We start from the raw sequence: 13,781 nt of genomic DNA on the forward strand, positions 1-13,781 counted from the left end.
ATGATGATCAATGTGCTGATTTGTGTGAATATGAGACAGAAGATTTCGATCAGGATCAATATCAGTAAGCTTATAGATGCAATAATGTCACGATACAATAAGATAAGCAATTACAGGAACAGTTAAATACTAAATCTGCTGTAAATAGAAAGTAATTATAGCAAAACACAACAATAAATGTAAGTACACAAAAAATAGAAACAATTTGAAGTAGAGTAAAGATCACCGTAGATAGCCAGGAAGGATACAGAAGTTAGGTTAAGAGAGAAGAAAAAATCAGAAGACTGACAAGAATAATATATAGCAAAAAATAAAGAGACAAATAATAATCGTAAAGTAAAAATAATCTTAAATATAAATTATTTAATATAGCTTAGTTGTGAACCTATAATTAGTATGAACTTAAGAAAACAAAATGAGCTCAATAATTAATTATAATAAATGATGCATAAATCAAATTACAATTAAATTAAAATTTTTTAAAAAATAACAGGGTAAGATTATATTTATGAGCAAGATTTTTCTAAGACACTGAGGTAGATGCTTACATAAATACTAAATCTGCTGTAAATAGAAAGTAATTATAGCAAAACACAACAATAAATGCAAGTATACAAAAAATTGAAGCAATTAGAAGTAGAATAAAGATCACTAGATAGCCATGAAGGATACACAAGTTTGGTGGAGAAATAAAAAATCAGTAGAGACTGTCAGGATGAATATATATCAAAGAAAATTAGACAAATGATAATTTTAAAGTTAAATAATCTTAAAGATAATTAATTTTATTTAGCTTAGTTTTTAACCTATAATTAGTATGAACTTAATTAAGAAAACAAAATGAGATCAATAATTAATTTCAATAAATTACATAAATCAGTACAATTAAATTTAAAATTTAAAAAGAATAGGGTAAGATTAGATTTAAAAGTAAAATTTTACAATGATACTGAGGTAGATGCTTGCATAAGTGCATGGAGACTTGACTGATTTCTTAGGAACTTTTATGAATGAGAGAACATTAGGTAAATGGTAAGGCAGAGACAACACCTCGGACAAGGTTAAATTAAGTTAGGCTAGGCTCAGGCACTCAAAAGAGTTATTTTAAGTACTGGCATTGGTCGGGTTCAGGTTTTCAGATATACCACAATCACTAAAGAAGGTCAGTAGTTGTTGGTCACACTTTATTTCATATCTTTTTCCTGCACTTTCCTTCTTTACAATGATCGTTCCATTCCTAGTGTAGCACTGCTTGATAAGACTAGGGTTTAGTTTACGAATTTTACGCAGCCTGAAGAGGAGGGATCCACGCTGCTTTGTAAGACACTCATTGATATAGAGGTTGGTTTTTTGCTTAGCAGCTGATTGTATGACGTCAAACTTAACAGAGGGATTTGCAAGTTTGATGAGCATTCTCCTACTGCTACGGGAACTGTTTTTATCTATCCTGACAGCTGATTTAATATCAACATCGACTTTGATATTTGAATTAATTAGGGTGTGGGCTATGTTACAACAATTCTCACCTTGTTGTTCATCAGGTAGATCCATAGAGCTAATTATCAGGGAGTCATGAAGTTGTTGCTGCTCTAGGTCATCTTCGGAAGCCGGCTGGTGAATCTGAAGGAGATTGATTTTTTTCCAGCATTTGAAGGAAGTCACTTTGAGCTGAGTGGGTTTCCTCGGCCTGAATCTTATGTATTTGATCCATTTCCCTTGGCTGGGAAACTCCGCCCCCCCCTCTCGTCTGCAGGGCTCCTTCAGTTCTAGGCCCCTGGGCTGGGCCCGGCGTTCCTTTCATGTTAGCTCCCAGATTACCTCTGGAAGTCTTTAGATGACTACAAGATGGCTCCGGCAAGCCTAATGGACTGATGATGTTCCAGCTGCAGACGTTCAAGATGATGTTATTCCTCCTGTTGATATTCCAGCTGATGATGTTCCAGCTGCTGATGTTCCAACTGAAAATGTTCCAGCCGCTGATGTTCCAGCTGCCGATGTTCCAGTTGCGGATGCTCCAGCCGATGACGTTCCAGCTGATGATGTTCCAGCCGACGATGTTCCAGCCGATGATGTTCATGTTCCAGCTGCGGATGTTCCAGCTGATGATGTTCCAACCGATGATGTTCTAGCCGATGCTGTTCCAGCTGGCGATATTCCAGATGACGACGTTCCAGCTGCTGATGTTCCAGCAGCAGATGTTCTAGTTGTTCATGTTCCAGCTGATGAGGTTCCTGGTATATGTTAATGTATTATTCTCTACATTATTAGAATTATTACTTACTATACAGTTCTATTTAGTCTTATTTTGTGGCCCATTGTTGTTATTTTGTTACTTTTATCTATTAATGTATTCTAACATAGTTTTGGATTATTTCCGCCGCTCATCGCGCCTGTTCTCCGGAGGGCCGGTCCTGTAGCGGGTTTTCAGTCCCAGTACTACTGCTTGGAGGGAGTATTGTGAGATTTCTTCCATTCTCTAGTGTTTCTAGACAACGCAGCGGCGCCGGGTTGCAGCCGCCCAGGGACTACGTTATTTGTTACTTTATATATATTCATTATTTACTGTACTATATTATAGTATTAATGTTAATTCATATTATTACCGTTATTATTTGGTACTATTTTACTATGAGCATAAACTATTATTACGGGTTTTTGGCGTTATTATTTACTTTTCAACTCCTACTCCTGCTACTTTAAAGGGAAGTGCTTTGACTCACTTATCAGTTCTATCATGCTTTCGGAGTCCAACATGAGTTGGAGACCAATTGTAATGGACTCTGCTCCATCCTTAGTAAATTAGCTGTATTTGTGTCAAGTTCGGACATAAGCATGTTACAGTTATGCTTTAAAGAATTGTTTTATTATATTTGATTTACTGTTATATTATATATTGATTTGATATTATACAGTATATCGGTTAGATCTTAATATTAATTTATATCATTACAGTTTACTATTTTATTATGAACATGAATTGATATTACAGATTTGGCATCACTATTTACTAATTTCAACCCACCAGCCCGTGGCACTTTGACGTGATATTTGTCTTTTTATATCGTATTATATTAATTGAAATTAATCCTTATCATTACAGTTATATGTCCTGTATCATTTATTATGAGCATAAATTTATTATCACTGCTATTATTTAACGATTATTTAATGTAACAATTTCTTATTTTATTATTAACCTTGTTGCAGTGCTAGCATTCCCCATTCTTACGGTTCCTCCCTTCTCTGCTGTATGCTGCGTAAAAAAAAAATCTTCGATTATTAGGTTTGCTGGCTGGGGTGATCTCTTTAGCCCTCTTAATTTTCTTCAAACAACTTCCCGGAATTGCTTATCGCAATTTATTGGGTTCCTTCTGGGACGCCATCGCTGTCCTCTATTGCAGCCATTATTGGGGCCTTTTAACGCTTCGCTTTCTGCTCCGTGAATTTAACCACGACTTATAATTCGTCTTAATATTTGTTAATAGATGTGTATGGAGCTTCCTTACTTCCTTGACTCTTTGCCGTTTACTATTTTCTTTGTTCCAGCCGAAGGGACTTAAAGCTTGTCCCCTGGTTAGCTCTTTATTGTTTTATGAGCAGTACCATTACTAGGCTTTTCAGTTACTTCCCTACACTACCCGAAGCGTTATCCTTGTCTGTCCCCCTTAGTTTTGCTCTAGAAACTCTCATCCTCTGTGCTAGCATTCTACTTGGGGTATTATCCAGGATCTTCCAATTAAGGTAATTTATCCTCAGTTGTTGCATCCGGATAACCCCCCCCCCTTGCAGCCTAATTTGCCAGAGTACCCTTAATGTGTGGGTCCTCTCCCCCACTCGACTGCTTTTATTGCCCATCCCGCTATCACTGCATGCCCGCTCCTGCCCACCCTTATTGCCTTAATACTTCCAGAACCGACTATAGAACACACGAGGAAAACCATTGATGATCAACGAAAACGGGATGGAGACCGAGGGCGGACTACTGAACCAATGCCCACCGTGAGATGGACCCTGGGGAGATGGCCTATATGCATCCAAGTTGACACCACTCTTACAGCCTTGGGGCGGGCTACAGCGACAACGACGGCCACGGGGTCGACCCTGGGGAGTCGGCCTCGGTGTATACAGCTTTCAACTTCTCACACCCGCCCTGGAGCCAGCCTTGCAAGACTGGGGCCAGATTCACGAAGGGACTTACGAATGTGTTTCTTCTTAGCTACGAATGTTTTCCTTCTTAGCGCCTTCGTGGCGGCTACGTCGGTATTCAAGTAGCTACACTAAGAAGAAAAACCTTTGTAAGTTTGGTCCGTCATCTAAGTGTACTGTCGACCACTCGTAGCTTTACGTAAACTGGATATAACTCAATTTTTCTTTACTACATAACACTAGCATCGACTTTAAGATTTTGGAACGTAAACAAAAGATTATAGCTGGTGAATCTCGTAAAGAGGAGTCCTTCGTGTTAGTTATATATGCATTCTCTGCTTGAAACTTGAAGTAAATATGTCTTTTATGATATTAGAATTAGTTTTATAATAGCAAGATATTATACCAGTAGTTATTAAGTAAATAAACACTGGTGAACATGAAATATGAGAGAAGGTGATTAGCCCTGCCTGATGGGATCATTTACTATCACCAAATGCCCCTGTTCACCTAGTAGTAAGGGTGTACCTTAGTTATACATACCCATTTCTAATTTATTTAGTTTGGTTTATTTTTAAATTAAATCGAGGTGAGACATAAAATAAAAATATGCTGCACAAACGATGTTAGGTAAGGAGAAGGGTTAAAATGTCAAACTTTATTCATTGAATACTTAAAGCTATAATTATGATTATATGGACTATTAAAAAAGAGAGAGGGAAGTAGGGGTCCAAGACCTCTTCCTGTTACACAATTTGGGTGTGGAACAAGTAATTATCAAAAGAAGGCACCATGCCGGGAAGGCTATGTAGCAGTAAGGCAGCTACTTATTTGAGAAATGCTTATTTTATTTACCTTATAATTTACTTTATTTATTTATATACAAGAAGGTACATTGGGTTTGTGAGAATACATAGCATAGCATTTACAATCTTGTAAAGCCACTAGTATGCGCAGCGTTTCGGGCAGGTCCTTAATCTAATAGATAATTTTAAGTAGGTAAATTCTAGCAGAATAATAAAATGATAACAGATACATTGCAAGGAAAAAATGAGATGAGAGATATTAGTGGGGATGTGTTGCCAGATGTACGATAAATATGGAAAGAGTGAGGTGTGTAAGGTTGTGTGAAAGTTGTGTGTGAACGTTATTAGAACGTAGTGAGTGTTTTTTTTTTTGGAAGATGAAAAGTAAGACTGTGACTGGCTGAGAGATGAAGGGAGGAGCTAGAAGTGTTCGAGTATTGTGTGTATGGTCGTGATGCTTTTTTTTGTTTGTTTGAAGATGAGAAAAAAGACTGTGATTGGAGGAGAGAGTGGAGGGAGGAGTCTGAAGTACGAAATTCTTGATGTATGGGCGAAAGGGTCATACAGTTTGTAAGCTCCTCCCCCTGCCTTTTTTGTCAGAGAGAGGGAATCGCTTTTGGGGAGTAGATTTGTTTTAGGAGAGTGAGGATAAGATATATGTAAAGGATGATTTGAAGAAGTTAAAGCAGAAAGATTTAACAGAAGAAGATGTTTTAGAAGACTAGAGAAAGCAAAAACATAAGGTATCAGTTAAGAAAGATATAGAATAAAGGAAGCGGGGCTTTAAAGAAGCATAGGGTCCAGTTAACAGAAGAAAGTAAAGTAGCTTTAAAGAGAGAGAGTGTAGCAAAAACATAAAGAAAGCAGCAGCAGCAGTAGGAGCAGCTGCAGCAGCAACAGCAGGAGTTAAGACAGAATAAGTAGTATTATCAAAACATAAGGAAGCAGCAGGAGTTGGGTAAAGTAGAAAGAGGTAGCAAAAATGTTGAGAAATATTTAGCAGTAAGAAGAAGAAGGTAGACTTACTTGAAATCGGAGAGGTGTGCGTAGACGTGTTGCCAGGCGAGGATACAAGCAGAGACTGAGGAGGGTTGGCGAGCACGTGGAATAGTGGTCAGGTGTACCTCATTAGCGCGCGCAAACAGTTCACCGAGATGGTGATCACTACCTTTGTCGCACTGATGTTTAAGCCACGTGGTCAGGTAGTCCCAGACAGCCACGCGCGCCCACCCACACTCATCCACTTTCACAGACTGCCACTCGCCCAGACAGAGCAACAGACAGGTAGACAGCCACACTCTAGGGAGGAACAATACACGCACACACTGCTAACAGGAGCTGTCATTCCCTCATTATAAGAAAAAATATAAATAGCTAACAGACGCAACCTTCCCTCTCACCCGCTACTAATGAACTGAAATAGAGTCATACTCGGCATGAGGTTTTCTTGTCATAGGTTGGTGCGCGTGCGCACGCATCAAATGTATAATTGGTACCATTCGGCTTCTATTTATTTGAGAGAGAAAGAAAGAGAGAGAGAGAAAGCGAGAGCGCGCTCGCATAATGGGTGAGCTCATATGCGGTGACGGTAATTCCAGAACTTGTGGGTCTTTACCTGGCGAGGATGGTGCGGTCCTCTGTTTTACATCCTTGCCCTTAACGTTTGACCACTTACAAAACGATTTGGAAGTATACACATATATATATTTTATTCTTTATTATTATTATTAACAGCTAAACTTAAACACATACATGCACATAATAATAATAACAACCAGGGCTTATGAGGCAAACACTATTCTCCAGCAATCCTTTCTTGAAGTCCTTCCCTCTCTCTACGTGTTGAACAGGTCTCACCTCTACCTGCAGAAAAAGATTCTTTATAACACCTTCCAAATATTGTTAAGTGTTGAGAGGAGTGTTGTTAACGCATATGTCGACCGTGCTCTCAGCCACAGCTCAGAATGGAAGCAAGTCGACGAAGAACTCTGTAGGGTAAGGCAAGTCCTAGTCAATAACGGCTTCTCCAATGGTTTTGTCGAAGACATCATAAGAAGGAAAGTGAAAAGCCATGCAACCTCTGAAGAGACAACTAACACAACACCTATACCCCCTATTAGACTATTTTACAGGAACTTCTTTTCCACAGCTCATAAAACGGAGGAAAGGGTCCTGAAAGATATTGTTAATAGAAACGTTATCCCTACAGACAAAAATCAGAGGATACAACTGACGATTTACTATAAAACCAGAAAAACGGCCAGCCTACTCATGAGAAACTCTCCAGACACAAAACAGAACGCTTTAAAAGAGACTAACGTCGTCTATGCCTTCAAATGCCCTCTTGGGGACTGTAAGCTCCAAAAAACCCAGTATATAGGCAAGACAACAACATCTCTTTCTAGGCGTTTAACGATGCATAAGCAACAGGGCTCCATTAAGGAACATATAATCTCTTCCCACAACCAAACCATCGCCAGAGAAATCCTAGTAAACAACACAGAAATCATCGATAGATACAGCGATAGCAGGCGGCTTGACGTTTGCGAGGCACTACACATCAAGAAGTCAACACCAGCAATCAACAGCCAATTATTGCACAACTATATTCTACCCACCTCAAGACTCCGCTCCAATATAGAAGCATCAAGAAATATGGACCAATAGGCTTTCTACAAACACTTCTATTCAATACCCATTGTTTCTGTTCTGTCTTGTGTTGATACTTTTAATACCCTATTAATATCCCCTCATGTTCTGTCTTGTGTTAATGCCACATCACTATATGCCACATCATCCCTCCCACCTCACTCAAATGTAGATATAATAGCAGAGATACGTAAGTTCTAATCAGTTGTGTATTTGTGAAGTCTTTGAAAATGTAATAAGTTTTACGAAACGCGCCCGTGTCGCGTCAGACTAGAAATAAAAATGAATTTTGGAGAAGTGATTTTTTATTTACCTCCAACAGTGAAGCGTAATGTACGAAAGATTGAGAAAATTCGTGTTAGTGTAATGACCCTGATTGTAATACCTCGCCTTGTATCTATCTCGACCGCGCACTCCGCTACTACCACTGAGCTAACCGTGCAATCTCCGCTCTTTCTATGGTAATAACAGATGCTATACCGATCATATAAGATGTTAACACTCGGGCCGTCATACGAAGACGTAAACCAGTACACAGAGGAAGGAGAGAGAGAGGAAGAGGGAGGCAGAGCGAGAGGAGAGAGAGAGGAGAGCGAGAACGAGAGCAAGGGAGGGAGAACGAGAGCGAGTGAGGGCGAGGGAGAGTGAGACACTAGTGAGGGAGAGTGAGACAGAAAGATAGAGATAATCGTAGTCACAACCTATCGTATGAGTTACCGAGTGACGCTGCCACCACCCTGAGTTACCGGACAGGGGACCGGAGTGAGAGTCGTAGGTCTTGCAGATGGAGTAACCTACCAGGACAGGTGTAGGGGACAATTGAACGGTACAAGGATCCTGGCCTGACACTCGAATAATCCTGACCACTTGGGAACTATAGTGTACACAAGAATAAGGCGGGACACACCCAATACTAACACCTCAACACGGAAGACGAACGGGGGGAGGAGTACTGAATAATTAAGAGCACTAGGTCACTAGGGCAAAGGGGACGGTAGGCCCAATATCACTAAAGCAAGGAACCATTAATACACATTTAATAACACTTAATATCTGACTTTATTTGAAATAATTAAATAAGACACTCCCTAACTATATTCCCTACTAGAGGCCAAGGGTACTGAATGAGGTGCTTTAGTACAAGAGAGCCGTACTTACTCGTATGTTGTTCCACAGTTTCCCTGGAGATGATGTTCTTTCCCAGAGTCCACACACACCTCCCTACTGGGCTGTGCCCACTCAACTGACTCTCCTGATCTACTGCTCCTCAGCTGAACATGAGGGTTTTGCATTTGTTGTTTAGGGGTTAATCCCTGAAGATTACCATGACGGCATCAATTCTGACCTCTTTGTGATTCGATGACCGTTGACCTGACTCTATGGCTAACTTATACAGAGGTGTAACTTTTACATTGTCTGCCGTCGCCTGACTGGCGCCTGTGGGTTGTTCATCCTCCACGTGGCCTGTTCATGCTGTTATGATGTTCATGTACTATGTACTGCTCTCTTGTTACATATCCCCCAATGTCCCGGTTTAAGAAAAACCGTGGGCGAGGAACTCGAACATGGCTTTTCTTATCCCAGACCATAAAGGAACTAGCACATGCCTCGAAAAAAAAATAGCTACCCTATCTAAATATATACATTTCACAGTCGAGAAATATTTATAAAGACTCTCAACAATAACAGTTACCATGGTAACTCAAAATCCAGGCTGACCATACCTGCATGGCAGCCCATCAATCCTCTCAGATGACCAATCAACATTTGAAAAAAAATAACACAATTTATGATGACCAATTAAATTTATATTGGAACCATCTTTCCGCTGGTTCCCCAGTTCACCAGAGTCTACACAAAAATTTTCGTTCATAACTTATTTTCTCTGTAACGGTGAACTCCAAGTTTTCTGAACTTAAAAAAATTACATATATATTGTATATACAAATTAACAAAGTCTTTATTCCCGACGAGTCCGTTGTCCCGATGTTGTTGACTCGCCCATTGCTGTATTCTTGCTGTAGTTCTGCAACGATGCGTCGTGTTCTTCACCAACGATGTTCTTCAGCTGGCCTCAGTTGTTGTGAGAAGAGATCCACTCCCCTCCTGACTAGAGTCTTCCACTGATCTAGTCCACAATCTGCAGTACATCCGCGCTGCTGGTCCCTACTTCCGGGTCGTCGACGAGGCGATGACGTCGGTGTTGACAGCGATGATTGACTTGCTGTCCGGTCACAGGGGGAACTCTGGCGTACCTGGGTTCCATCCTCTTGTAAGATGTTGTCGCCTGCTGAACGTCTGCTGGCGATGTTCTGCCTGCCGCATACATGTTGCCTTCCTGGGAGTACTGAGACGTTGACACCAGACGAGGTCTTGCTTGATGAGTGAACAGCTCCAGTTCGTTGAGGCGGGGTGGGCGTGGCGGCAGAACCCTCGGGTCCCGGCTCCAGCTCTTGGGTTCCATCCGCTTACAGGTGTTTCTTCTGCTACGTCGTACTAGGCCTTTACGACTTTCTTCGTTATCCCATCATGCACATGATTGTAGGCCCAAGATGCAAATCGTGCATCCGCGTTGGCGTATCATGCACACTCTAGAGGGAACGTGCTGTTCTTACGTAGCCACCAAGTTTCACATCTTGTTGCTCGGCGCATCAGAAACCTCAGGAGTGGGCAAGACCTTGTGTAATCCCGCAACCGTTGCCCAATCCACTCCGTTGTTCTTGGCTGTTCATTTCCGGTCACCGGTGTTCTTTATAGCAAGGCAGGTGACCTCATTAATGTCTCGTCTGATATGTTGAATCAGTCCTCCAGATGACAGCTAGTGTTGGCAGTTCCATAACCTCATTAAGTGATGAGGTGTTGGCTGTGACCTTGACTTGTAGCCGCCCCCACCATGGCAGGTACCACTAATAAGGGTGGGGGGGTGAGGGATGGAGGGGGTGATGTAGTGTGACCCGTCCTGTCCCTCGGGAACTAAACCTGGTTCCCGCCAGACAATAGCGGTGACATGCTACTCTGGCCTCAGTTGTAGAGATGGGATATGGCCGACAGTGTGGCAATGTGAGCAGACCTGGGAAAAGAAACATTCATAACTCATGTCTGGTGGAGACCTGGATCTGCCCTGGAGGTTTTGAGAAAGATAACTCCTCCAGGGTAGGTAAAGGTACGTCACTCTTGACTAAGCACCTACAGTACAATTCTTTGCCTCTACCTATAACTCAGATGACAGCTGAACTCAGTTACTGTGCGCTCATGTGCGCGCGAGATCTGGTGACCATAGGGTGACCAGGCCTAACTTGGCTACTAAGTAAGGATGATAGGATGTCATCATCCTCCTCCGATTGAGCATCAGGAATAACCATTCCCTCCACTCTCTCAGGGACTGGAATTACTGAAGGTAATTCCAGTTCTTCCCTTGCTACATAAAGTTTCAATTTATTTATATGGATGGTTCTTTCAACCTGGTCTTCAAATATACCCTTAATTATGAAATTTACTGGGCCTAGTTTCTTAATAACTCTATAAGGGCCTCGCCATCTAGCTGCTAACTTCCTACTCTGATTGGCGGGCGCTGACTCATTCAACCGCATCACTAGGCTTCCCTCTTTCACTCTTAATGGTTGTACCTGCTTATCATAATAATGGGCATACCGTGTCCTTGCTTTCTTTGATGCTTCAGCTGCTATCCTCCATGCATTCTTCATCTTGGTGAGGATTTCTGAAGGATAATCCTCTCCATAACTAATAGTATGTCTGTTAAGCAGACCTGACGCAAAATTACACGAGTGTCCAGTAAACAGCAAGAGTGGTTGAGTATTTATTGACTGGTGCACTGCGGTGTTTAGTGCAAACTGAACAAAGGGCAACTGTTCATCCCAAGTGGCCGGGTCATTCTCTGCTAAAATGGCAAGCATATCCTTCACCGTCCTATTAGTTCGTTCCACCATGCCGTTCGTCTGGGGATGGTATGCTGTTGTTAGCGCTGTTGTTGTCTCTAAGAGTTTACATACTTCCTGAAATAAACTACCAATAAACTCCTGTCCCCTGTCAGATACTAGAACTTTAGGCGGACCGAACACAGTAACAAACCTAGCTAAAAATGCATCTGCCACTGTTTGGGGGTCTTTCCTGGGAAGGGCTACTAGAGTGGTATACCTGGACAGATGGTCCACTAGAACTAGCGCATATCTGTTGCCTGAATTGCTACTATGTAAATCAATTAAATCAGCCCCCACCCGATCCAAGGGTTCTGTTATCTCTGAGAATTCCTGGAGTGGGGCTTGTACTTTAGGAGTACCTTTGCGTCGTTGACAGTTCCCACATGACCTGACGTACTTAATTACATGTGATAATAACCCTGGGAAATAAAATAATGACTTGGCCTTTGTGTAAGTTTTGTACACTCCCGGGTGACCTGCAATCTTTGACGCATGCGCAAGTTTTAATGCCGAAGGCTTTAATGCGTCAGGGATAACTAGCTGAAACAACGCCCTGTCTTTCTGGGCATTTACATGGTACAACACTCCTTCTTTGAGTGCAAAGTCATTTAAAGAGGTACTTTGTTTTCTCGCAGGATATTTCCCTCCTTCCAGATGTTCAATAATTTCCTTCCATCGCTGTTCCTTCATCTGAAGTTCTCTCATTTTATCGCTCGCAATCGTTTCAATGTTTACATTCATATTGACGGTGGCAATGTTCCTACTTAGCGCATCAGGAACAACATGAGATGGACCAGGCTTATACAATATCTGAAACGAGTGTGCTGACAGTTCGTGACCCCACCTTGTCATTCTCGGGCAACGTGTCTTTTTCTTAAAAATGTGGGTCAATGCTCGATGATCAGTATAAATTATGAAGTGACGCTGAAACAAATAAGGCTCAAAATACCTTACACTCTCTACTACAGCTAAAGCTTCCTTGTCAGTGGCTGAGTACCTTACTTCCGGTCCTTTCACTTTCCTACTAAAGTAAGCTACCGGGTGCGGGTTGTTCTCCGAGTCACGCTGTATTAAACAGCCACCTATGGCAATACCGCTAGCATCAGTGTGGACTTCCCAATCTTTCTCAAAGTTAGGAATTGCTAAAACTGGAGTAGTACTCAATTGTAATTTTAACTTCTCAAAAGCCTCATCATGCTCTCGGGTCCATACAAACTTAACATTTTTCTTAGTGAGATTCGTCAGTGAAGCTGACGTTCTCGCAAAACCTTCTATGTGTCGACGGAAATACCCAGCTGCACCCAGAAATCTTCTCACGTCCTTTGCTGTCTTTGGTGTTGGCATTTCAGCAATAGCGCGACAAGAGTCCGGGTCAGGGCGTATTCCATCTGTGCTTACCTGAAAACCCAGAAACTTGAATTTCTGAGCCGCCAGGGTACACTTTTGGGCGTTCAATTTGAACCCCGCCTTGTTCAACAGCGACAAGGTCTCTGTCAAATCATGGAGGTGTTCGTCAAAAGTTCTAGAGTACACTACAACATCATCAAGGTACGCCAATGAGTGCCTACCAAGAACAGGGCTTAGAATATAATTTATCGCCCTCTGAAAAGATGAAGGAGCTGTTTTTAATCCAAATGGCATACGCTTGAAATGGTAAGTCCGCACACCATCCGAAAATGCTGTTTTTTCTCTGTCTTGCTTTGCAACTGGTATGGCCCAATACGCTGACTTTGCGTCAAGTGTCGAGAAGTACTTAGCTGTGCCAAACTGGTCTATGATTTCCTGAATGAGAGGCAGAGGATAAGCGTCCGCTGTTGTCACTTCGTTCACTTTACGGTAATCTACACAGAACCTGTAACTACCATCAGGTTTGCGTACTAGCACTACTGGGGAAAGCCACGGTGACGTGCTCTCTTCTATAACGCCCTGTCTCATCATCTTTCTACACTCATCTCTAATAAGTTGTTTCGCCTGCTCTGGGAGTCTCCATTGACGTGTTTGGGCCGGAGGATTATCACCTGTTGGAATGGTGTGTTCGACTTGAGGCAGGTAGCCTATTTCCTCATCCTCGGTCGCAAATAACCTAGGAAATTTACGGAGGACTTCCCGTACCTGTTTACGTTCAGCAGGTGACATATGAGTCAAATCTAGAGCAGTTATTAATTTGTCCACCATTTCCTTATCTTGAGGAGATAACGGGGTTTCTTTACCGATCTTACTGTGTGACTCCTCGTCTCTTACG

The 13,781-nt window shown here is 41.8% G+C and overlaps 1 protein-coding gene across 1 annotated transcript; it reads left to right on the forward strand.

The window, feature by feature from the left end:
• LOC138370456 (uncharacterized) lies at nt 1-2,245 on the forward strand. The gene is made up of 2 exons (XM_069334825.1): nt 1-64; nt 1,884-2,245. Exons 1-2 carry the CDS (start codon nt 1-3, stop codon nt 2,243-2,245), a joined length of 426 nt encoding a protein of 141 aa, XP_069190926.1.
• The last annotated feature ends 11,536 nt before the right edge of the window (nt 2,246-13,781 follow it).

The sequence above is a fragment of the Procambarus clarkii genome, chromosome 32 (genome assembly GCF_040958095.1).
Source record: "Procambarus clarkii isolate CNS0578487 chromosome 32, FALCON_Pclarkii_2.0, whole genome shotgun sequence".
In the NCBI taxonomy this organism is placed as follows: domain Eukaryota; kingdom Metazoa; phylum Arthropoda; class Malacostraca; order Decapoda; family Cambaridae; genus Procambarus; species Procambarus clarkii.